At 43.5% G+C, this 24,992-nt stretch overlaps 1 protein-coding gene across 2 annotated transcripts in view; it reads left to right on the forward strand.

Annotated features, from left to right (window-relative positions):
* The first annotated feature begins 21 nt into the window (after positions 1 to 21).
* TCEANC2 (transcription elongation factor A N-terminal and central domain containing 2) overlaps positions 22 to 24,992 on the forward strand; it is a 43,696-nt gene continuing 18,725 nt past the window's right edge. Inside the window, exons 1-3 of one of the 2 annotated variants that reach the window (XM_079776652.1) lie at positions 22 to 367; positions 979 to 1,117; positions 15,390 to 15,531. In XM_079776652.1, the coding sequence (XP_079632778.1) occupies positions 1,016 to 1,117; positions 15,390 to 15,531 (244 nt within the window). In that variant the 5' untranslated portion in view covers positions 22 to 367; positions 979 to 1,015. The remainder of the gene's footprint in view (positions 368 to 978; positions 1,118 to 15,389; positions 15,532 to 24,992) is intronic. The other variant, XM_079776653.1, reaches the window with a different exon arrangement.

The following is a 24,992-nucleotide window of genomic DNA, read 5'->3' on the forward strand; positions in this document are numbered from 1 at the left end:
GCCAACCCTCGCGAGCACGGGAGCGAACCGGCACCCCAGACCCCTTTCTTCCTTTGCGGGGCATGCTGGGGCACGTAGTTCTTCACCGCCGGGAGGCGCCCTGGCGGTCGGGAAAGCTGGTCTCGGAGAACTACAGTACCCTGGGGGCGACCTGACCCGGCCCCTTCGCAGTGCATTCTGGGGAATGTGGTGTGCTGTGTCGCTGAGGCTCTCTGCGGGCGGATGTCGCTTCCGAGAAACTACCACCCTGGAAAGTAGCGTCGGTTTAGTTTCATCAGGCCGAGACTGGAAAAGAGACTGTTGTAATGGACTCTTTGCAATCTTAGTTCTCTGGAGGGGCCTCGCTGCTGCCAGGCTGCTTTTCCTGGTGCGTTTCACGTCAGACGGTTGCTAGGTCCCCCTTCCTGGGCTCATGAGTGCTGAGGGCAGAGGAAGATGGTGTTTATTTTCGCTCTGGGATCGAGAAGCCTAGAGTCGTGGATAGGGAGGGCCTTGTGACCACCAAGCAGTTCATGGAGATAGGGGCTTGTTGTGAGGACTTTGCTAAGATCTGGAGGTGTTCGTTGGTTGCTGGTTACTAGGGAAAACCTTTGGGATTGCAGCTATGGTGGGGTAGTTATTAAGAGAGCTTCATTGCACCCAGTGAAACTTGAACCTGCCACAACCTAACCTAATTTGGAAGAGGTTTGTCACTAGGTTCAGCGCCTGGCCCAGTATTGTATTGGAATCCCCTCCACAGCGTGCACTTCTGAAAATTAGGCACTTTCTGATCCAGATAGTAGACCCGTTATTGTACAAGTTCCAGTTCTTAGGAAGATGTTTCTTTTTCAAGAGAAAATCTTCCCATAAAGTCCACCCAATAGTCCTGAGAATTCAGGAAAGCTTCCAGAATCCAGAGTGTATAGAACGCAGTTGTGTCATTTTAGGGAACACACATCCCAACAGTTATGACGTTTTAGAATCTGCCCTCTTTTCTAGAGCAGAACACACTGCAAGCACACGAAGGCCCCTAGAAATGGATAAATTCGTCATTCGAACGCCTAGACTCCAGAGTAGTCCTCAGAAGAAAGATCCTGGAGGAAAGATTTACAAGCAGGCCACAATTGAATCTCTGAAGGTGAGAAGGGGACCTGGGACTAGAGAAAATGTGCAATGGACTGTGATAGCAAGGTGATGTGGAGTTCTGTGGAAGACCTGTGTGTTGTTTTTGCTATACTTTCCAGTGTTCTTGACCACTCCTAATTTGTTTCCCCCATACCCTGTACTGATTTAGATTTAATCAATTCCAGTACTTCTCTTACACTTGTCTAATTACTTTAGCTTAATGGTATGTTTTGGTAGCTGGTAGGACAAACCCCCTGTGTTATTCTTTTTCTGCAAAATTTTGTCTATTAGGAAAGTTAAAGTACCAAGTATGGTTTTATGTACCCTGTATGAACTCAGTAAGGCTGGGTGATGATACTGTACTCTCCTATCTTATTGGCCCAAACTGTATCACAAGGCCTTCATAGCTATATCTGAGATTGAAAAAGAGACTATTTTAATGGACTCTTTGCAACCTGAGTGTGTTAGCAAGGAAGAGTCAAGGAACAGATAGAAGGATAGACAACCAACAGTGAATCAGTCAACATATATACTCAATTAATGGTAAAATAATTATTTTACTAAAAACAAAAAACTACTTGTAATTAGTTCGCTTTGTCTTCTTGAACCTCTCTTCCTACATAGTGGACTTTTTCTTTTCTGTTTCCTTTATTGGTTCCCCTTCCTCCACTAGACTCCTAATGTTTGTGCTCCCAAGAGCTTACCAGACTCGGATTAGAAAGCAGTAAAGGGGAGTGTAAACAGAAGCCCTGGTTTCTAGTCTTTACTGTGCAACTGGATGATCTTCAGCAAGCCATTTCCTTCTCTGGGATCTCAGTTAGTCCTCTCCATAAAATGTAGGGTTGAGCCCTAGTTGGTTTTGATCAGTGGATAGAGCATTGGCCTGCGGACTGAAGGGTCCCAGGTTCAATTCCAGTCAAGGGCACATGCCCAGGTTGTGGACTCAGTCCCCAGTGGGGTGCCTGCAGGGAGGCAGCCAATCAATGATTCTCTCTCATCATTGATGTTTCTATCTCCCTCTCCCTCTGTGAAATCAATAAAAACATATATTTTAAAAAATGTAGGATTGAATAATATCAGTGTTTCTTTAAAGGACCACTATTATCATGTGGGGTAAGATAATTCTTCATTATTTGGAACTGCCCTGTAAGTTGTAGGAAGTTTACTAGTAACATCCCTGGCCCTCAGATACTAAGTGCCAATAGCACCTCCCACTGTGATAACCAGAAATGCCTTCACATATTTGTAAGCAACCTTTGGTTGAGACCTACTGATCTTTAAAATCTCTCCTTATCTTGCAGTTCAAGATTTTCAACTGCTTCTGTTTTTTCAGAGTATTCATGGGTAATTGTATACAGCAGTGCTTCTCAATGAGAGATGGTGGTGGGCAGGATTGTGATATTAGACTGGAAGAAAAAGAGAAGAGTAATAATTAAACTACACCTACATTCACATACAAACACCCAGATTCTAATTTATTTCTTCCTGCCCCTTCTACTCTCTATATCTCTACTTGTGCCCAATTGAGAATCACTGTATGGTGATGAGAATAAGTCATATGAAGATTATGGAATCAGAATAAACATTAGGCATATAGGATAACATTTCTATTAAATGCAATAGCTTTTCTTTCAAGCTTGACCTTTATTCTCCTGTATTTACTTTTATATCCATACTAGTAGCCCTGCGCACGAATCCGTGCGCCAGTAGCTCTCTGTGGGGCCTGGCCGCTCCACGCCCGCTGCCCAGAGGCTCTCTGCGGCCCAGAGGCCCATCCGCGGCCAGGTGCGGAATGCTTGCCTCGTTGCCGCGGCGATGAAGCAAGCATTCCGCCAGGCTGCTCACGCTGCCCGCTCTCAGCGGCCGCCCCCCCCCCTCCGGGACTGGGGCACTCCGGCGGGGCTGAGAGGACTGGGCGCCGCCATCTTGTGGCTATGAGTGCCGCCATCTTTGTGATGGAGTGATGGTTAATTTGCATATCACCCTTTTATTAGATAGGATACTAAGTAACTAGGACTAGTAACAAACCATCATTAACTCTTCTCTCTTGTATCCAATTTTTCACTTCTGCCTCCTAAAAATCTTTCTTGTCCTTACATCTCTTAAATTAAAATTTTTTCTTAGCTCTTATCTAGAGCAGTTCCATGATCTGGTTACTTAGCATCCCCTGTCTTTCTTCCCTGTACACTTAAACCAGAGAAGTAAGTAAAAAAAAAAAAAGAAAATCTACTCAAGTCATCTCCCTTCCTAATCCTTCAGTGGTTTCTCATTACCTATCGTTAAAGACATTTCTTTACATGACACTCAAGGCTCTCCATGACCTGGCACCTGCCTGCCTCATCCCCTGCTGGCTCTTCTTAATGTACATTTCATCCACTGTCAACCACTCACAGTTGGCCAAAGATGTGCTCTTTCATACTTCTGTACCTTTGCATTATTTTCCTGTTTGCCTAGAATGGCTTTACTTCCTTGTCTTGGAGGTGATATGGTATATAATTAAAAACAGACTGGAACCAGTCTGCCTAGGTTAAAATCCCAGCTCTGCCATTACTACTGGTGTGATGTTGGACAAGTTATTTAACCTCTGTGTTTTTCCTCGTTTATAAAATGGGATTAATAATAAAACCTATTTTATGTTAGTTATGAAGTTGGAGTGACTCAAGATACAGAGTGGGGCAAAAGTAGGTTTATAGTTGTTTGTATGGAAAATAATATAATAAGTAATAATACAAGGATGAACTCTGTGTTTTGTGTACTCACAACTATAAACCTACTTTTGCCCCACTCCATATATAAAGTGCTTGGAACAGCGCCCGGCACATTCTAACTACTATGCAAGTGTTTGCTATTCTCTTCTACTTTATGAAATCTTATCTGTTCCCCACGACTTAGTTTAAGAGTCTCCTGTACTATGAGACCTTTCCTGACCACCTTTGTGTCTCCGAGATACAGAGCCAATCTGATCGCTCTCTTCTTGTTGACCTTAAAAATAAAACAGCCAGTTATTTTTACCAGTAAAAATGGGTTTATTTGGGAATGGCAGAGAATTGAAATTCAACACAAACATGCTATTGCAAAAACTATAGCAAGTCCAGCAAACAAAGGAGAGGAAACTTTATAGAAAAAACAATAACAGGAAGTTGGGAGGGGGTGGTACTTTGATGATAAGTCCATTGGAGGAAAGAGAGAGTTCAGAGTGGTGATGGCTTCTAATTGGTCGAGTTTTGAGGGTTCCTATTGGTTAGGCTTGTTGCCGGGCGAAACAGAAAATCTTCCTCCTAGTAAAGTAGAAACACTTTTTGTTGGGAATGCAAGATATGGTCCCTTCCTATTGGGGTCTAATCGTAGTGCACGACAGCTCCTTCTGGCCTCCCAACTCCATTTTAAATGAGGTTTCCTTTATTCAGTTTTACATCCCTGTATCTTAAACACGCGCTATCATTGCACTTGATTTGCTTAATTGTAAATGTTTCTTTACATTCCTGTGCCCTGCTACACTCTAAGCTTCTTGAAAGAGTATGTCTTACTGATTTTGTGTCCCTTGTGCCTGGCACAGGGTTTGGCATATAGAAGTCTACAATACATTTTTCTGAATGGCCAAATGAACTAAAACTCCAACAGCCTTGCCATGGCATATGTTACCCTTTCTGTTGTGACCCAGTGAGCCTTGTCCTCTCATCCCTTGTAGCTCTCTATTCACAGGAGTACTTTCCAGCCACAACCCATTTCTTGCTATTCTCTGTATAAGCTATTCTCTTTTATGTCTCCAGGGCTTTGAATAACGTTGGTCCCTTTTCATAGAAAGCCTTTCTCCCTTTTTACAGAGTGAATCCCTACTCATTTGTCATCCCACTCAAATGCAACTTTCCCTCTGAATTCTAGATTATAAATTTTATGAGTACAGGGACCTTGGGTATTTTATTTACCTTTGCATTCTTGGACCTGTTACAGTGCTTGGCACATATTAAGAAGTCAATAAATATTTGTTAAATAAGTGAATTTTGAAATGCTTTCTAGGTCTTTTGGGGGAGTTAATCCTTCCCTCTTCAATACTCTCTTGGCACTTGGCTCACATATCTGATATAGCACTTATCTCACTATATTATAACTATCTGATTACCTGAAGTTTTCCCCAGTCTACTATGAACTTCTAAGGATGAGGACCATAGTGTCTTATGTTCTAATTCTGCTCCAAGACCTAACATAGTGCCTGCTACTCTTGTATCTTAAATTATCGAATGAGATAAAAGATGCCTTAATGAGCCAATTAATTAGGAGTCATTTATTCGCACGTGGGCCAGGGGGAGTTGTCTTTTCCAAATCTCTGATCACCCCATACAGGAAGTTTTTCCATATTTATACTTTTTTTCTTAATATATTTTATTGATTTCCCACAGAGAGGAAGGGAGAGGGACAGAAAGCTAGAAACATCGATGAGAGAGAAACATCGACCCGCTGCCTCCTGCACACCCCCCACCGGGAATGTGCCCGCAACCAAGGTACATGCCCTTGACCAGAATCGAACCAGGGACCCTTCAGTCCGCAGACCAACGCTCTATCCACTGAGCCAAACCGGTTTTGGCCATATTTATACTTTTTGAGCCTCTTTGTTTGCAGATATTACAAAGAGCTCTGTGTGAGTTATTGTTACAGACACTTGTAACCTTGAATACATAATGAGTTTGTGCTTGGCATAACAATATGGGAATTGTTATCAGTATTAATTTATTTTAGTCTATTACATTGGATGGCTAGCTTGCAAGGTCAGACAGTTAAGTTTATCTTTTTCTATTATTTGAAGTAAAACAAAGTCATTTTATAGAATAAGAGACTGTCTTAAAGTGACAGAGTTTACAATGACAAGAGTTTACAGTGACAGAGTTTACAGGACTAGGGACTATCTAACAATAGCAGAGAATTCAAACAGCAGTTTTTTACAAGATGGAGATTACTGTGCTTCACTACATTGTCGGTAAAAATAAGAATCATCTTTATTTGGAAATGCCCTTGCATGGTCTGGATATTAAACTATTTTATAAATATTACTAGAGGCCCGGTGCATGAAATTCATGCACGGAGGGGGGTTGTCCCTCAGCCCAGCCTGTACCCTCTCCAATCTGGGACCCCTCGAGGGATGTCCGACTGCCCATTTAGGCCCGATCCCAGTGGTATCATCGGACATCCCTCTCACAATCCAGGACTGCTGGCTCCCAACTGCTTGCCTGCCTGCCTTCCTGATTGCCCCTAACCGCTTCTGCCTGCCAGCCTGATCACGCCCTAACCACTTCGCTGCCAGCCTGTTTGCCCCCAGCTTCCCTCCTCTGCCGGCCTGGTCACTCCTAACTGCCCTCTCCTGCAGGGTTGATCACCTCCAACTGCCCTCCCTTGCAGGCCTGGTCCCTCTCAACTGCCCTCCCTTTCAGGCCGGGTGCCTCCCAACTGCCCTCCCCTGCTGGCCATCTTGTGGTGGCCATCTTGTGTCCACATGGGGGCAGGATCTTTGACCACATGGGGGCAGCTATATTGTGTGTTGCAGTGATGATCAATTTGCATATTACTCTTTTATTAGATAGGATAGAGGCCTGGTACAGTGGTGGGGGCCAGCTGGTTTGCCCTGAAGGGTGTCCCGGATCAGGGTGGGGTTCCCTTGGGGCGTGGGGCGGCCTGAGCGAGGGGCCTGTGGTGGTTTGCAGGCCGGCCACGCCCCCTGGCAACCCAAGCGGAGGCCCTGGTATCTGGGGTTTATTTTCCTTCTACAATTGAAACTTTGTAGCCTGGAGCGGAGCCAAGCCTGGGGCTCCCTCAGCGGCCGGCAGCCATTTCTGTTGGGGTTATAATTGAAACTTTGTAGCCTTAAGCGGGTGGGCCCGGCCAGGGTGTGCGGAAAGCTTTGCTTCCCCTGTTGCTGGGAGCAACCCTGGCCTGCTCTCTCAAGCTCCATTCTGCTGCCATTTCTGTTTGAATTTGTTTACCTTCTATAATTGAAACTTTGTAGCTTGAGTGGAGGCTTAGGCCTGGCAAGGGCAGGCGGAAAGCTTGGCTTCCTCTGTTACCTAGGAAACCTTGCTCTCTGTGGCTGTAGCCATCTTGGTTGGGTTAATTTGCATACTCGCTCTGATTGGATGGTGGGCGTGTCTTGTGGGTGTGTCGGAGGTATGGTCAATTTGCATATTTGTCTATTATTAGGTAGGATTGTGAAACTAGGGGCCCATTGCATGAATTCATGTACCTTGAAAGGAACTGTGGGCCACAAGGCTGCGGTGGGCACAGGGGTGGGTCTTGGCCCATCCTCTGCGTCCCTGTCTGGCCCCTCCTGCCATGGCCCCACTCCCCTGTCTGCCAACAGTCCCACTTCCGCTGCTGCCGCTCCCACACACTGACGGCGCCGGCCCCACTCACACCCAATGATGGCGTGGAGCGATTAGGGCCAGCATCAGCAGCGGGTGTGAGTGGAGCCGGCACTGTCAGTGGGTGCAAGTGGCAGCTCCAGCGCTGGCTGTGGGTGCAAGTGGCGGCTGCTGGCCCCGATCACCCCTCAGGAGCAGGGAGAGGTGGAGAAGCCCTGAGGGGCAATTTGGGCCAGCAGCCGCGGCTCGCACCCACTGATGGCGCTGAGCGATCAGGGCCGGTGCCAGGCGCCGGCAGCGGGTGTGAGCATGGCTCCGGCGACAGCAGTGCGTGTGAGCGGGGCTGGTGCTAGCAGCAGATGTGAGCACCCAGCGGGACAGTGGCCCGCACGGGAGGAAAGAATTTTCAGTAACCACCAGAGGCTCGCCTCGATGACAGTGACTGGTGCCCCACCTTGGTCTGGCGCCCCCACTCACCTGCTCCATTATCCTGCCGAGGCCGATGCCCGCCATGTTCCGTGCTCTGCTGCCTGCTGCTGACGCCCACCATGTTTCGCGTGCGCCCCCTGGTGGTCAGTGCACGTCATTGTGACTGGTTGTTCAGTTGTTCTGCCATTCGGTCTATTTGCATATTAGGGTTTTATATGTAGAGATAAATTTATGCCCAGCACTATGCTAAGGTACTCTAGGAACCATAAGGGAAATTTAAGGTTAAAGTATGAATCCTCATGGGACTTCCTATTAGAGGATCATAGCAAAAGAAATTATTAAGTAATGATACAAAATCATATGTGATCCATTACAAACTGTTTTTTGGACAAAAATGGTTAAGAGTTAAGAGAGGAGAGAGCTCAGTGTCTCTTTTACTGGTCAGAGCACCCAAAGGGATGGAAAGATTTGGCTAGGTAGAGGGAAGTAGTGACAGATAGCCATTCAGTAAGTGGTACTTGCTGTTCTCTTTCTTTTGTGCACACACACACATGCCTACTTTCATGTGTACACAGTGACAAATTAAAATCAAGTTGAGTTAAATGTGAGTTCTAGAGAGTTAGATAGGTGTACTCTCTGCCAAATGACCTAGTCCTACACACTAGCATCACATTTTAATGCCAAGAATCTGCTGAATGTTCAAGCCTCATTTTCCTCATCAGTAACATCAGAAATAATATCTAACCTGCAGTGTTGTTATAAGGTCTAAATAAATAAGTGCATGTTGGAAGGGTTAAGCATTGTGCCTAGAATGTAATAAAAACAGATAGTTTCCTCTTTTCATGTACAGAAAAGGAGAAGCTTGTGTAGTAAAACTAGAACTAGAGCTGAGAATTATGATGGGGGTGATAATAGTAGTAATGAGTACTACTAACATCTATTGAGCCATTTCTATGGGCCAGGCATTGTGTTAAGTGCTTTCCATAGTAACTCTTTAAATTATGTGAAATGGATGATTTAATCCTCGCCCGAAGATATGTTTCATTGATTTTTAGAGAGAGAGGAAGAGAGAGAAAGAGAGAGAGAGAAAAGAAACATCAATGTGAGAAAGAAACATTGATTGGTTGCCTTCCATGCCCACCCCAACCGGGGATCAAAACTGCAACCTAGATATGTGTCCTGACCAGGAATTATAACCCACCATCTTTTGGTGTGTGGGACAATGCTCCAACTAATAGAGCCCACCCGGCCAGAGCTATCATTTATATTTTACAGGTGAAGTATATAAGGCAGAGAGATTAAATAGTTTGCTCAAGGTCAGAGAGCTGGGATTTGAACTAGACAATCTGATTCTACAGTCTGCCCCCTATAGGGTGAACTATTTAAAAAAGTGGAGGTTTCAGAATGCCATGCAAAGGAAGTATAAAAATCTTAGAATATTAAGACCATTGTACTTCTGTTATCAGTGTGGTACAAGTAATTTTGCCATAGCCTTATCGCATTCAATGGCAGTGATACTCAGTAGAGCTCATGTAGTGTACATTTGAATGGTAAAGGTTAATTTGGATAATCTCCTCTTACTCCCTTAAGGGAAAGTAATTTCTTCTGTTGGTTGCAATAGAAGATTTTTTTTTATTACTAAAAGATTTTAGAACATGCTAATCCTTTTAGGGTCAGCACTTAAGAATGCTCTATAAACCTTTTCTCCCTTTGTAGAATTGACTAGCCAATATGTGTCTCTTGCCCCCACCAGTGGAATGGTGCTCATGTTATTGCTTATGAGAGTCATTGTCCCTAATTGGTTTTGTCAAACTTGATAATTCAGCCATCCACAACTGTAAGACCAGGTGGTATTTTGGAGAACACCTCTTCTTCCTGGCAATAACCATTCCACTACTAATTGTAGCTACCCCATTGGTATTTCTTGTTCACTTCCCTTGTTCCTCCCCATAATTCTAATACAAATTTGAAATATATGTGTTGGGGTCCACATTTGGATGGAAATAAGGAAGCACTCTTTGATGTTTATGGAATTCTGCTCTAGAACTGACTGCTATACTTTCTATTTCTGCCCTAAATTTCAGATCTGAAAACAATATTGTACTTAGTCTTTGAGGGTAGAAATGGTTTTGTTCAGTTACACTTTCTGTGCACTGGGGATAGAGAGACAAATGAATTGTTCCAGCCCTCAAGTTGTTCATAGTCCAGTGGGGAAGACAGCCTTCTAGACAAATATATGCAGAAATCAGAGATATAGTAATAGAAGTCTGTACAGATTGTAAAGGGACCCAAAAAGGAATATGGTCAAATGTGTTTGGAGAGAGGCAAGGATGGCTTCATAGAGGAGGTGATGCTTGAAGAGAGTCTTAAAAAATAAATTGGCAAAGAAAGAACATCCCAGGCAGAGAGTGTGAAATACTGTGATTCATTTAGGCAGCTTTAACTAGGTTGATGCATCTGGAACAAATGATGAAGCTGTTAGGATGTCAGGAGCCAAGTCATGTAAGGCCTTTTATGCCATGCTAAAGAGTTTGGGCTTCTAGTTCCATGTGCTGGAATGAGCTGAGTGGAAACCTGAACTTCATTCTAACCATGTAGAAAGTCTCCAGTACAGCTCTGCCAGTGTGGCTCAGTGGTTGAGTGTCAACTCATGAACAAAAAGGTCATGGTTCCATTCCCAGTCAGGGCCCATGCCCAGGTTGTGGGCTGTCCCCAGTAGGGGCTGTGCAAGAGGCAACCAATCAGTGATTCTCTCTTAGCATTGATATTTCTCTCCCTTTCCCTTCCTCTCTCTGAAATCAATAAAAACATATATATATATTTTAAAAAGTCTCTAATACTGAGGTGAATTTGAAAGCAAGAAGGAGAAATCCTCAGGTGCCAGGAAGAAAGAATAAATCCAAACCCAGAGCTGAAGTTGAATAGTTCTATTGAAACCAGATGTAATGCTTAGGGGCTAGGGTTTTAGGATCAGTACAGGGATTGCACATAAATCCTCAGGTTAATAACCCCCATATGAAGCTGAAAGCCAAAACAAGACTACCATGTTTGAGAAAAATGAACTAGAAAAATTTCATTAGTCTAAGGAAACAGCATGAAGATTGTGGTCTTCTCAGGGTTTGGGGTGAAAAAAGAGTTAACTATAATAATGTAGAACTCCATACTTATTACTATGCATGGAAATATACATCTATATTTACATTTATACACAAATTCACATATATATCCTATATAATAAAAGGCTAATATGCAAATTGACCGAACGGCAGAACAACTGGTTGCTCTGACGTGCACTGACCACCAGGGGGCACACACTCAACGCAGGAGCTGCCCCCTGGTGGTCAGTGTGCTCCCACAGGGGGAGCGCCACTCAGCCAGAAGCCAGGCTCACAGCTGGTGAGCACAGCTGCGGTGGCGGGAGCCTGTCCCGCCTCCGCGGCAGCGCTAAGGATGTCTGACTGCTGGCTTAATGGGGAGTGGGCCTAAGCCATCAGTTGGACATCCCCCAAGGGCTCCCAGACTGCAAGAGGGTGCAGGCCGGGCTCTGAGGGACTCCCCCCCACACCCCCGTGTACACGAATTTCATGCACTGGACCTCTAAAATATATATATATATATATATCTTAAATCACACTATCTGTAATCATGAAAATTAATTAGGGGAGTAGATTTTAAAACTTTTAAGGCATTTGTATATACTAGTAACAATAATGGAATACTCTCCAATACTATTAAAGTATATTATCTGGCTTTATATATATCAATATGAATAAATAAAGAATATATATTGAGTGTAAAAGCAAGGTGTGGAATGATATGATATTTATACCTTCTTTTTTGTTTTTTTAAATATATTTTATTGATTTTTTACAGAGAGGAAGGGAGAGAAAGATAGAGAGTTAGAAACCGATGAGAGAGAAACATCGATCAGCTGCCTCCTGCACACCTCCTACTGGGGATGTGCCCGCAACCAAGGTACGTGCCCCTGACCGGAATTGAACCTGGGACCCTTCAGTCTGCAGGCCGACGTTCCATCCACTGAGCCAAACCGGCTAAGGCTATACCTTCTTTTTATTGAGACTATCCCAGAGCACTAAAACCTAATTGGCATAACAACAGAAAGTAAAGCTTTTTCTGCCCTTATCTCTCCTTTTCCTAGCTTCAAACCTGGAAGGGTTAGAGACCAAAGCAAAGAAGCAGATAGGGTAGGAGGAAGAACAAAGATGGGGAAGTCGAAGAGTCAGACATGTCCTCCTCCAACCACTGCCAGCTAGGCTGAAAGCAGACCCCAACCAGGGGAGGGAGCTGAGACTTTTTTGCTGTTGTTGCTTTCATATATTTATATATATACTAGAGGCCTGGTGCACGAAATTCATGCACGGGGGTGGGGGAGTGGTCCCTCAGCCCAGCTTGCACCCTCTCCAATCTGGGACCCCTCGAGGGATGTCCAACTGCCCGTTTAGGCCCGATCCTACCGGACATCCCTCTGACAATCCAGGACTGCTGGCTCCCAACTGCTCGCCTGCCTGCCTTACTGATTTCCCCTAACCGTTTCTGCCTGCCAGCCTGATCACCCCCTAACCACGCCCCTGCCAGCCTGATTGATGTCTAACTGCTCCACTCCCAGCCTGTTTGCCCCCAACTTCCCTCCTCTGCCAGCCTGGTCACCCTTAACTGCCCTCCTCTGCAGGGTTGATTGCCTCCAACTGCCCTCCCTTGCAGGCCTGGTCCCTCTCAACTGCCCTTTCTTGCAGGCCTGGTCCCTCCCAACTGCCCTCCTCTGCTGGCCATCTTGTGTCCACATGGGGGCAGAATCTTTGACCACATAAGGGCAGCTATCTTGATCTTGTGTGTTGGAGTGATGGTCAATCTGCATATTACTCTTTTATTAGATAGGATAGAGGCCTGGTGCACGGGTGGGAACCAGCTAGTTTGCCCTGAAGGGTGTCCTGGATCAGGGTGGGGTTCCTTTGGGGCGTGGAGAGGCCTGGTCGAGGGGCCTGTGGTGGTTTGCAGGCCAGCCACGCCCCTGGTGACCCAAGCAGAGGCCCTGGTATCTGGAATTTATTTACCTTCTACAATTGAAACTTTGTAGCCTGGAGCGGAGCCAAGCCTCCTGCTCGATCCAATCCGTGGCTGCCCCCATTTCTGTTTGGATTTGTTTACCTTCTATAATTGAAACTTTGTATCCTTGAGTGGAGGCCTGGGCCCGCCAGAGTGTGTGGAAAGCTTGGCTTCCTCTGTTGCTGGGGAAACCCAAGCCTCCCTTCTGGCAGCCATCTTGGTTGGGGTTAATTTGCATACTCACCCTGATTGGCTGGTGGGTGTGGCTTATGTAGCAGAGTGATGGTTAATTTGCATATTACTCTTTTATTAGAGAGGATACTTTAAATTGATTTCAGAGAGGAAGGAGAGGGGGAGAGAAACATCAATGATGAAAGAGAATCATTGATCGGCTTCCTCCCACATGCCCCCTACTGGGGATCGAGCCCACAACCAGGCACATGCCCTGACCAGAATCCAACCGTGACCTCCTGGATCACAGGTGGACCCTCAACTACTGAGCCATAGCAGCTGGGCTGTTGTTGCTTTTTATTGAACTACTAGAGGCCCGGTGCATGAAATTCGTGCATTCAGGGAAGAGGGGTGGTGTCCCTCAGCCTGGCCTGTGCCCTCTCGCAGTCCAGGAGCCCTCGAGGGATGTCTGACAGACGGCTTAGGCCCGTTCCCCATGGGGAGTGAATCTAAGCCGGCAGTCAGATATCCTTAGCACTACCACAGAGGCGGGAGAGACTCCTGCCACCGCTGCTGCGCTCGCCAGCCGTGAGCCCGGCTTCTGGCCGAGCGGCACTCCCCCTGGGGGAGCGCACTGACCACCAGGGGGCAGCTCCTGTGTTGAGTGTCTGCCCCCTGGTGGTCAGTGCATGTCATAGCGACCAGTCGTTCTGACGTTTGGTCGATTTGCATAGTAGCCTTTTATTATATAGGATGACATGCATATAGAAAAGTGGACAAATCATGAGTGTACCTCTTGATAGATTTTCACAAAGTGAACACACCTATGTCACCAGTATCCAGATCAAGAAACAGAACATTACCAGAATGCTGGAGCCCTCAATACTCTCTTCCATTCCTTACCTGGGCCCCCTCCCCAGGGTAACAACCATCGAGACAAAATTAAAAAAAAAATTTATTGATTTCATAGAGGAAGGGAGATGGAGCAAGAGAGAGAGAAACATCAATGATGAGAGAGAATCATCATCTGGCTGGCTGCCTCCTGTACGCTCCTACTGGGGATCAAGCCTGCAACCCAGGCATGTGCCCTGACTTAGAATTGAACTGTGACCTCCTGATTCATAAGTCAATGTTCAACCACTGAGCGACACCAGCTGGGCAAGATTTTTTAATTATAAAAACAACTTTATTATTTTGTCTCTGTTTACTTTTTTAAAAAATTCTTTAGTTGAAATAATTTCAAAACTACAGAAAAGTTGCAACAGAACAAAGAACTTTCCTATCCCTTCAACCAGATTTCTTAACTGTTAAAATTTTATACTTAATGAAAGAATGGTAATGTTTTATTTATATAAAATGGCAAAATGTTAACTTTTAAAAAAATATTTTTTTATTGATTTCAGAGAGGAAGGGAAAGGGGGAGAGAGATAGAAACATCAATGATGAGAGAGAATTATTGTCTGCCTCCTGCACACCCCCTACTGGCGATTGAGCCCATCCAGGCATTTGCCCTTGACCCAAACCAAACCTGGGACCCTTCAGTCCACAGGCTGGCGCTCTATCCACTGAGCCAAACCGTCTAGGGCTTAACTTTTTTATTATTAAATAGTGAATTATTCTACCTTGCTTTTTTTTTTTTAATGAATCTCTTATTGTTCAGATTACAATTGTTTCTCCTTTTTCCCCTCATATCTCCCCACCACCCAGTTCCCACCCCCCCTCTGCCCTTACCTCCCCCCCGCTGTCCTTATCCATAGGTGTATGATTTTTGTCTGAATTACTCTACCTTTCTATGTGTTTGAAGTTTTAAAAAATTCTTCAAACGAGACCGGTTTATTTCATCATCTAGGAAGCAGGGAGTTGTTGAAGTATGCTTTTATTGTTGAAATAAATATGTCTTTATGACTTTTCTGTTCTCTGTCCTCATCTATGAATTAAAACACTTAAGTAAGCTATAGGGTTGATTCACCTCAGCATCGTTTTTCTTTTCTTCTCATCCTTATTGCTTCTCACTGCTAAGTGCCCAGTAGTGTCTGACATGGTAAGATTAAAACTTGCACTTTTCCTAATAGATGTAACTCTCTTCCTGATTTGCAGTAAGCAGGACCTGCTTTTAAGCAATTACCCATCATTTGGGGCTTCACACACACTGTGCTTTGGTTCAGGTCATAATCAATAATTCATATGTCAATAGGAGCCCCATTAGCTCAGGTGAAGGCAGATGTCTTTATAATAAAAATGTTCCATTTTCCAAATGACTTTTCTTTTTCCCAGAGAGTTGTGGTTGTAGAAGACATAAAAAGATGGAAAACTATGTTGGAGCTTCCTAATCAAACCAAAGAGAATCTAGTTGAAACCTTACGAGAATTAAAGAAGAAAATACCCTCCAAGGAAGTGTTAAAATCAACAAGGATAGGTATGTTTCTTCTGACTGTTATGCAGAGTGCTTATATTTTGTCTCTTTCCTTCTTCCTTTCCTCCCTCCCTCACACATTAAATTACCTGCCATCTCAGTGCTTCTCAAACTATCCATGATAAGGGACCATTGTTTTAAAAAGTTTCCATAGGTTGCAGACCAGTACTTTCATAATATATGATAAAAATTACCAGAAAAATAAAATTAAAATATGCAAAATACAAGCCCCATTTTTTTATTATTAGATTCAACAGATGTAGAATTATTCTTTAAATTGCTATGAAATTTTCTAAATGCTTCAGTTCTTGAGTTTATTGCCTAGACTGGTAACTGGCAGTGATCTATGGATGACATTTTGAGTGTGTTTGATGCTGGATATGCAAAAATGAATAAGACATGGTTCATGATCTCAAGAAATTTAGGGTTTGCTGGAGAAATAAGCATGTAGACAAATGTGAGCAGTAAGAAATTATAGGTTATAAATAAAAACAATAGAAATAATATTTGTGGTACCATTCTGATTTATACAAGGTATATGCTGGCATAAAGAACAGAGTAAGTAGTCATTTGCACCCGGGGAATTAAAAAAGGCTTCATAGAAGAAGTGACATTTCAGTTCAATCTTGAAAGAGACTTGGCTTTTCTGTCTTGAGTAGAAATAACTTGGAAGGCATGGTTTATAAAAACAAAATGATAGCATCCTTTGCTGCTACATCATTTGTTATGGCATTAGAGATATTTAAAAGATGAGTCAGGGACCACGTTGAATTGCCATTTTAATATAGTACACAACTGTGAATAATCTGCAAGGGAGGACCAACATGTGTTCCTCAAGCTGCTCCTAACTCCCCAGGGAGTCCAGGGTAGTCATTCACAGCTGCTGTTCTTGCCCTCACTAGTGCAGCCATTGCCTTCTCTGCCTCCCCTTGACCTCTTGTTCATGAGAGGCAGGAGAGAGAGCAGCTTCACACTGGCGCTAACAGCTGGCAGGAGCTGTGTGAAATCCCCCAGAGAGCCCCCCAAGAGTCTTGAGAGTTGCACCCCTGTAATATAAACCAGAATCTGAGAAAATTAGATGCTTAAAGAACATAAAACCCTATCATTATAGCCAGGAAATGCTCCCATCTGCTGGTGGATTTTCTCTTTATAGGTTGTGGTCACTAGAGGGCAGTAAGACCATTCATATGAGCAGGTAAGGTATTTCCACCAGTAGAGGGTCCTAGTGATTAATATTTTATGACCTGTATATATTTACATATATGTATATATGTTCATATTTAGGCACATGCCACAGTTGCCATTTATGATCAGAGCTTAAATACCAACATAATAGGCTGGAACTGTCCTACAAATATAGAACATGATAATTTTTAAAAAATCCTTTCTATTTCTTCTTTGAGTAAATTGTGAGTATGCTTTCAAGAATGGGTGTGTCTGATCAGAGATTTCAATTCGAAGATCATAATAAAACCACACAAGGGGCTTGACTTGAGAGGAGCTGGAAACCATCCAAGTTTGGAGTCTTGACCCTACCCAAGCCTTCCCTAAACCTGAAGTTGAATATAATATAGGGGTTTCTTGATTTTTTTGTAGTTACAACAGTTGCTAAGCTGAAGATTCATTTGGATCATTGCCTGAGCATATTTACATTCTTCCACCTTTAGCCTCCTGCCTGTCTCTATCCTGTGGGCTATAAGAGACCAACATTTACTGAGTGCTTTCTTTGTGCTAGGAACTGTGTTGGTATAATAATGGAGACAGATATTGTCCATGCCACTTTGAAGCCTGAAGTCTAATGGAAGGACAGCCAATTTAACAAGACTTTGTCAGACAATGTGATGATTGCTCTAATGATCGGAAGAAGTTAGCTTAAGGAGTATATATATATTGAGCATAGAGGAGAAGATGTTGAAGAATGTGTCGGGCAGGGGCTGTACATGCAAGTTGCACACAGGGCTGAAGGTGGGAGAGAACAGAATGCATTGCAGAAACTAGAAGAAGTTTGGTGTGTTTGAAGTGAAGCTGGAGAGACAGTCTGGACCAGATGGAGAAGGTCCTTTTGTAGACTGGCCCCTGCCCGACACATTCTTTTCTTTTTTAAAATATATTTTTATTGATTTCAGAGGGGAAGGGAGACAGAGATAGAAACATCAATGATGAGAGAGAATCATTAATCGGCTGCCCCCTACTGGGAAATCAAGCCCATAACCTGGCATGTGCCCTGACCAGTAATCAAACCATGACCTCCTGATTCATAGGTCAACACTCAACCAACTACTGAGCCACACTGGGTGGGCAACATGCATTTTTTATTTATCCTAGATATATTATACTTCTTAGACATGCAGATTTGTGTTCATTTGTAGAAATTTAACAGTCATTATCCCTTCAAAAATATCTCTCTTTCACTCTTTATTTCTTTGTTCTGGGATTCTATAATTAAAAGTATGTTAGACTTTTTATTTTCCATATCCCTTAGCTTGTTTGTCATATATTTTTTTTATATCTCATCTCTCATAATATTCTGGGCAGTTTCTTCAGATATATATCTTCCAAGTCACTAGTTTTCTTTCTAGCTGACTCTAATCTGCTATTTAACCTATTCATTGAGTTCTTTATCTTAAAAACTATTTTTCATTTTTATAAGTTTCCTTTTCCCCTAAATCTCTTTTAAATAATATTTGTACATTCTTATGGTTGTGCCTTTCATTTCTTTAAACACTTAATGTATAGTTCTTCTGTCTTTTTAATCTGACTCTTCTAATATTTGTGGTCCTTGGGGGTTTAAATCTGTTGTTTATTGTTTCTGCTGACTCTCATGGTGTTTGCCTTCCCATGTGTTTGTTGATTTTTAATTGTAAGTGCATTGTTTTTCAATCTATGGGAATTTAGTGGGACTAAATTGGAGAAGCTTCCCTCTAGAGCAACTGTTGCCAATGGTGGTCAGCAGACCACTGGTGGTCCGTGAAGTCTGAAAGGTTGGCAACCGCTGGTTTAAGGAAACCTTTGGAGCAGTGGTTGCCAACCGGTGGTCCGCTGGTGGTATGTAAGGGCCAAAAGGTTGGCGACCACTGCTCTAGAGGGAATTAGCTTCCTTCTTTTTTTGTTTCTGCCAATAGTGAAGGGTCACTTCTGACCTGGAATACTTTAGCACACTTCTCAAGGATCCCAGCTCAGTTGAGAGTCCCAGGATTAGCTATCCCACTTCACCACCGGCCCAAAAGTAAGTATTTCAGCAGCATTGCTATTTACATCAGCCCTTAGTTTAGCCCTCCCATTCCCTGAGCCTACCCCTTTCACCTCTGCTTACTTTTTTGCAAGAGGGAATGAGGTAGTTTTTATCTAGAATCTAGTTTTACTGCACTGAAAGGATAGCTTTTGTCCATTATGAAGCCCGAGACCCTAAAGATAGTAAGTGATTATTATTGGAGGATTTTGAATGGAGGAGTGACATAGTCATATTTGCATTTTAGAAAAAAAATATATCTGGTTGCCAGGTGGAAAAGTATTGGAGAAAAGCAAACCTAGAGGCAGTTAAAACATCTGGTTGGGAAATTAGGGTGGGGTAGTAGTCGAGGGGATGGAGAGGTGTGGTTCGAATCAAGAGACACAAGTGGAATAAAATCCTGAAGGACGTAGAAATTGATTGGATGTTGGGAATGAAGATAAAGGAGTGAAGGCTGAAGCCTAGATTTCTGTTATGGCCAAGTAAAAGGATGTCAGTACCACACATTAAGCAGGTTTGGAGGTGGGGAGATTCATAAATTCGGTTTTAGACTTACTGTGTGTGACATACTAGTGACATCCAAGAGGAAATGTCCAACAGAATGTTGGATGTACAAGGCTGAAGCTAAATAGAGACTAAGTATATACAGGGAGTTATCAGCAGCATATAGTTAGAAATTGAGGCAATCTATATATATAAAACCCTAATATGCAAATAGACCGAACAAAGGAACAACCGAACAACCGGTCACTATGACGTGCACTGACCACCAGGGGGCGCACGCAGAACCTGGCAAGTGTCGGCAGCAGGTGGCAGAGTGCGGAACATGGCGGGCATCGACCGCAGTGGGATGGTGGAGTAGGTGAGCGGGGGTGCCAGACGAAGGCACTGGTCACTGTCATCATGGTGAGCCTATGGTGGTTACTGAAAATTCTTTATTCCCACACACCACAGTCCTGCCCAGCACTCGAACCTGCTGTGGTGCCAGCCCCACTCGCAACTGCTGCCAGCGCTGGAGCCGCTGCTTGCACCTGCTGCCAGTGCCTGGCACTGGCCATGACTGCTCGGCGCTGTCAGTGGGTGTGATTGGCGGCTGCTGGCCCCAACCGCCCCTGAGGGTTTCTCTACCTCCCCCTGCTCTGTGCTGTCAGCGGGTGCAAGCAGGGCTGGTGCCGTCAGCGCATTCAAGTGGCTGTGGCAGGAGAGGGGCTGCAGGCAGACAGGGGACTGGGGGCCGTGGAGGGAGGGGCCGAGCGGGGCGGGGGGGGCGCGGAGGATGGGCCAAATCCCACCCCTGTGCCCACCGCAGCCTCGTGGCCCACAGTTCCTTTCAAGGTGCACGAATTCATGCACTGAGCCCCTAGTGGGGATATATAAGCTTGCCCAGGGAGTATATTTAAGAAAAACATAGAGCTAAATCCAAAATCCTGAAGCACACCAGTATTTAAGAGACTTACAGAAGGAGACCAAGAAGGTGTGACAAGGGAAACGGGAGAGAATGCTGTCATGAAATGGGAAGTTAGATTTTGTAATTAAAGTCATAAATGATTTTGGTAAGGTCAAAGGCAGGGTTTGGGGCAGAAGGTTGAGGAATGAGAGGAGGTAAGAAAATGAAACTGAAAATAAACAACTCTTTCAAGAAGTTTCATATTGAAAGGAAAAAGAGAGATGGCAATATCGGAAAGGGAATGTGGGGTTGAAGAAAGTTTTCATTTTTTAAATAGAAGAGAGTCTAACCTGTTAATTGACAGATTTGTAGAGTGACCTTATCTGGGAGAATGGACTGGAATTACTAAGGATTGACTGTGGTGATGAAGAGGCCAAGATGTCTCTCTTACCATTTCTGCTGGTTCTTCCTGACTTCAGATAGTCTCAGATCTTTTCCTTTAATTGTCTTTGCCATTTCTTACAGACACCTTGTTTCTCTTCTTCCCTTTATAGCCAGATTCCTTTAAAAATGATTAATAATCTCAACTCCCATTTCTGTTCCTCTCATTCCTTCTTCATTCAACCCTTTCCATGCTGATTTCTCTCACAACCACTATTAATCTCTCAAGACACGAGTGATTTCATTCTGTCCCAAGTCCAATAGTCTTGTCTCATTTCTCATCTTCCCAGAACCATGACTTTTAGACCATTGATGGATCTTTTTTTCTGTCAACATAAATGATACTGGACATGTTGCCAATTCTTTATCTATTTTTTAAATGTTTATTTACTTCATATCCCTACCTGAGTTTGTAATTACTTATTTATTTATTTTTTTATTTACTAAACAGGAACCCAAGGCAGCAGGACCGTGCAACACATTTTATTTAGTGATGCATTTCAAGCATTAGTGAGGCATATAGCAAGAGTTCAGGATGTATTCATCAAATGAATGAAAATGACAAGGTCAAATAAGATTTTCTCTATGACTTTTTCTAGCTTTTTCTCTTCCTGTTTCTTGCCGTTTCTCTTTCCTCAGTCCTTGTTCCCTATCAGGGGTGCTTTTCCATAAAACTCCGACCTCAGTCTTGCTGCTGCTTTAGAGCGTAACTGAGGCCTCAATTCAAACAGCTCTTGGATATGTATCTCCCGTCCTGGTCCATTTTTTAATATTAGATTTTTAGACATGTTCTAATTTATATCCCTACCATTTTAAAAAATCTTACTAATTAAATAGGTTAAAATAGCATCTTGTTTTCATTTGCTGTAGAGAATGAGTTGTATTTATTGGCACTTTGTCTTTTTTTAAAAATATATATTTTACTGATTTTTTACAGAGAGGAAGAGAGAGGGATAGAGAGTTAGAAACATCGATGAGAGAGAAACATCAATCAGCTGCCTCCTGCACACCTCCTACTGGGGATGTGCCCACAACCAATGTTCGTGCCCTTGACCAGAATCGAACCTGGGACCCTTCAGTCTGTAGGCTGACGCTCTATCCACTGAGCCAAACCGGTTTCGGCGGCACTTTGTCTTTTTTGGTGAATTGTTTATGTTCTTTGTCCATTTACTGTTGAGATCTTATATTTTTCTATTTCTGAACTTTGTAAATGTCAATGTCATAATACTTTTAAATCCATTTAGCTACCTAAATTTTTTTAACGTGTTTATTGATTTCAGAGCGGAAGGGAGAGAGAGATAGAAACATCAATGATGAGAGAGAATCACTGATTGGCTGCCTCCTGTATGCCCCACACTGGGGATCAAGCCTAAAACCTGGGCATGTGCCCTGACCGGGAATTGAACTGTGACCTCTTGGTTCATAGGTCGATGCTCAAACACTGAGTCATGCCAGCTGGGCCTAAAATTTTTTAAAATATATTTTTATTGATTTCAGAGAGGAATGGAGAGGGAGAGAGAGAGAAAAACATCAATGATGAGAGAGAATCATTGATCGGCTGCCTCCACGCCCCCTTCTGGGGATTGAACCCACAACCTGGGCATGTGCCCTTGACTGGAATTAAACTTGGGACCCTTCAGTCTGCAGGCTGACTCTCTATTCACTGAGCTAAACTGGTTAGGGGGCGACCTAAATTTACAAAGAAGGAAACAGACCCAGAGAGATAAAGTGACTTATCCAGGGCCACATAGTGAGTTAGTACCAGAGATATAATGAGAGCCCGGTCTCTTGGGGCAATGTGCCCTGGACCCTAGCCATATGTGCCTTTATTTTATTGGATCATCTGTATGGGTTCTGCCATCTGCTCAAACTCACCTCTTTTAAACAGAATTTAGTGCCCTTTCTTTTGTACCTCAAATACAAGTTTTCTCCTAGTATTCCCATTTTAGTCAGTGTCCCTAGCATTTTGCTCTGACATTAACTCTCCAGGTAGAAACGTTCAGCAGGCAGTTGGAGATGTGGGACTGAAGTTCATATGAGAGATTTAGACTAAAAATACATATTTGGAAGTCATTTGCCTGGAAGCATTTGCTTAAAATCACCTAAGTGGATGAGTTCTCGGAGTAAAAGAAAAGATTAAAGGGCTGAAGGATAGAACTTGGAAGATCCATGGTGGGGAAGTGGGAGGAGGAAGAGGAGCCAGTGAAGAGCTGAGGGAGCAGAGAGAGAGAGGAAGAGTGCCAGGTCTTTTGTATTGTGACATGAAGGCCAAGGAGGAGAGTGTGTTAAGAGGCAAGGGAAATGAGTATCCTCATTGTTCTCACTGGGCAAAAGCCTTTGGACTTGGCACTTAATGGGGTCTCTATGACTGGATACTTTTACTTTAAAGGAGTCCAGTGGGTAAGAAGTATGGAGTAGATAGATGGCTGATGAGGCCGTGGAGTTAGGCCTTGTACTCTCAACCTGGTGAAAAAGCATGCTTCACTTTGCAATGCTGGGTGAATGAATATTCTGGGAAAAGTTTTATGTCAATCATATTTATCTGATTTCAGATAATTTTTCATTTATGATTGATTAACAACCAGAAAACCATACTTACTAAGTGCTTTTCCAACTAGGACCTCATTTGATCCACATACCAATTCTGGAAGGTAAATGTTGTTATTTTGTCCAAATGGGAGAACTAAGGCTTAGAGAATTTAAAGTAACTTACCCAGGTTAGGAAACCAAAGAATAAGTGACAAAGCCAAGATATTCTTATACCATGTCATGCTACCTCCTGAAACCTAAAAATGCACCTTTGTCCATGGCAAGCTTTTGTCCTTCAAGATCCAGATGAAACAACCTCTTTGAAGCTAAAAATGTTTGTTGAATGAACAAATTAGTGAGTGAGTTAATGGGTATGTGATTGGACTTATCCAAGGTCATGGAATAAAGTAGTGGCCTTCTGGTCTCAAGTTGTGCCATAGATTTCTATTTCTTCAGCAATCTTGAACTACTTATGGACTCGTGAATTCATTTTCTTTGAATAATGCTATAAGAAATTACCACAAAATCAGTAGTTTAAAACAACACAGATTTATTATCTATGGTTTTGTGGGTCAGAAGTTCAGTACGGTGCTCAGTGGTTAAAGCGTTGGCCTGCACAGTCAAGGGCACATACCTGGGTTGCAGGTTCCATTCCTAGCCCCCGTCAGGGTGCATGTGGGAGGCAACCAATCCATGTGTCTCTCTCACATCAATGTTTTTCTCTTCAATTCTTGGTCAGGGCACATGCCCAGGTTGCAGGCTCGGACCCCAACGGGGGCTGTGCAGGAGGCAGCCCATCAGTGATCTTTCTTGTTTCCATCTCTGTATCCTTTTCCCTCTCTCTTTAAAAATCAATTAAGAAAAACCCTCTCTCTTTAAAAATCAATTAAGAAAAAAAAGAATTTCAGTATGGGTCTCACACTTCATCTTTCTGACCCACCCTTCTGTCTCTTCTACCTTTAAGGAGTGTGATTAGATTGGGCCCACCAACAATCCATCCTATGCCAGGGTCCTTAATCTTAATCACATCTGCAAAGTCTCTTTTCCATGTAAAGTAGCATATTCAAAGATTCTGAGGATTAGGACATGGCTCTCTTTGGGGATCATTATTTTGTCTGCCACAAGCCCTCAAATTATGCCATGCTATTTCAGGTTCTACGATTTTGTTCCCTCTACTTCTTCTGTGAGTCATGCCTCCTTGAGTCATTGTTAAGACTCAGGATGACAATTTGCCTCTTTCTTGGTATTTGCTGGCCCCTTAGCTAATTCAATGGATTCTTCTGTCCTTTTGGCCCTCCCTGGGATTCCCCTTCCGTACTGTCTTAGGACCTGTAACACTTCCATGCATTTGTTTCTTTAGGTGTCTTTCTCCTGTGCTTAGACCTACCTGGAGCTCCTTGAGTACAGAGCTGCATCTTGGTCAACATTCTATCCCAATGTCTAGCACAGGGCCTGATACATACCTAGCATTTGGTAATGTTTGTTAAATGAGTGAAAGACTGCTTCCTGCAGGGAATTGGGCTTAATGTGCTGGGAAGCAGAAACCCCCTACCCTTAAACCAGAGGACTTAACTTAGATCATAAGACTAGCCAGTAGCACTGTTTGCTTTAAAACATAAAAGTTCATGGAGCAAATAATGACTTTTTGCAGATCATTAACTTTCTTGGTGTAGCTACTGACCAACTTGTGACCTTGGGGAAAGGTCATGGATCCTTATTTTTTTTAATCTGAATCAGAGGAGGTTGAACTGTATAGCCAAATTGCCTACATTTGAAATCTGGTCCTGCCATGTCCTTCACAAGTTACTTAATCCCTTAGTTCCTCAGGTTCTTTCCCTATAAAATGGGGAGTCACAACAGCACCTACCTCATAGGGTT

This window comes from Cnephaeus nilssonii (genome assembly GCF_951640355.1).
Source record: "Cnephaeus nilssonii genome assembly, chromosome: 7".
NCBI classification, from domain to species: domain Eukaryota; kingdom Metazoa; phylum Chordata; class Mammalia; order Chiroptera; family Vespertilionidae; genus Cnephaeus; species Cnephaeus nilssonii.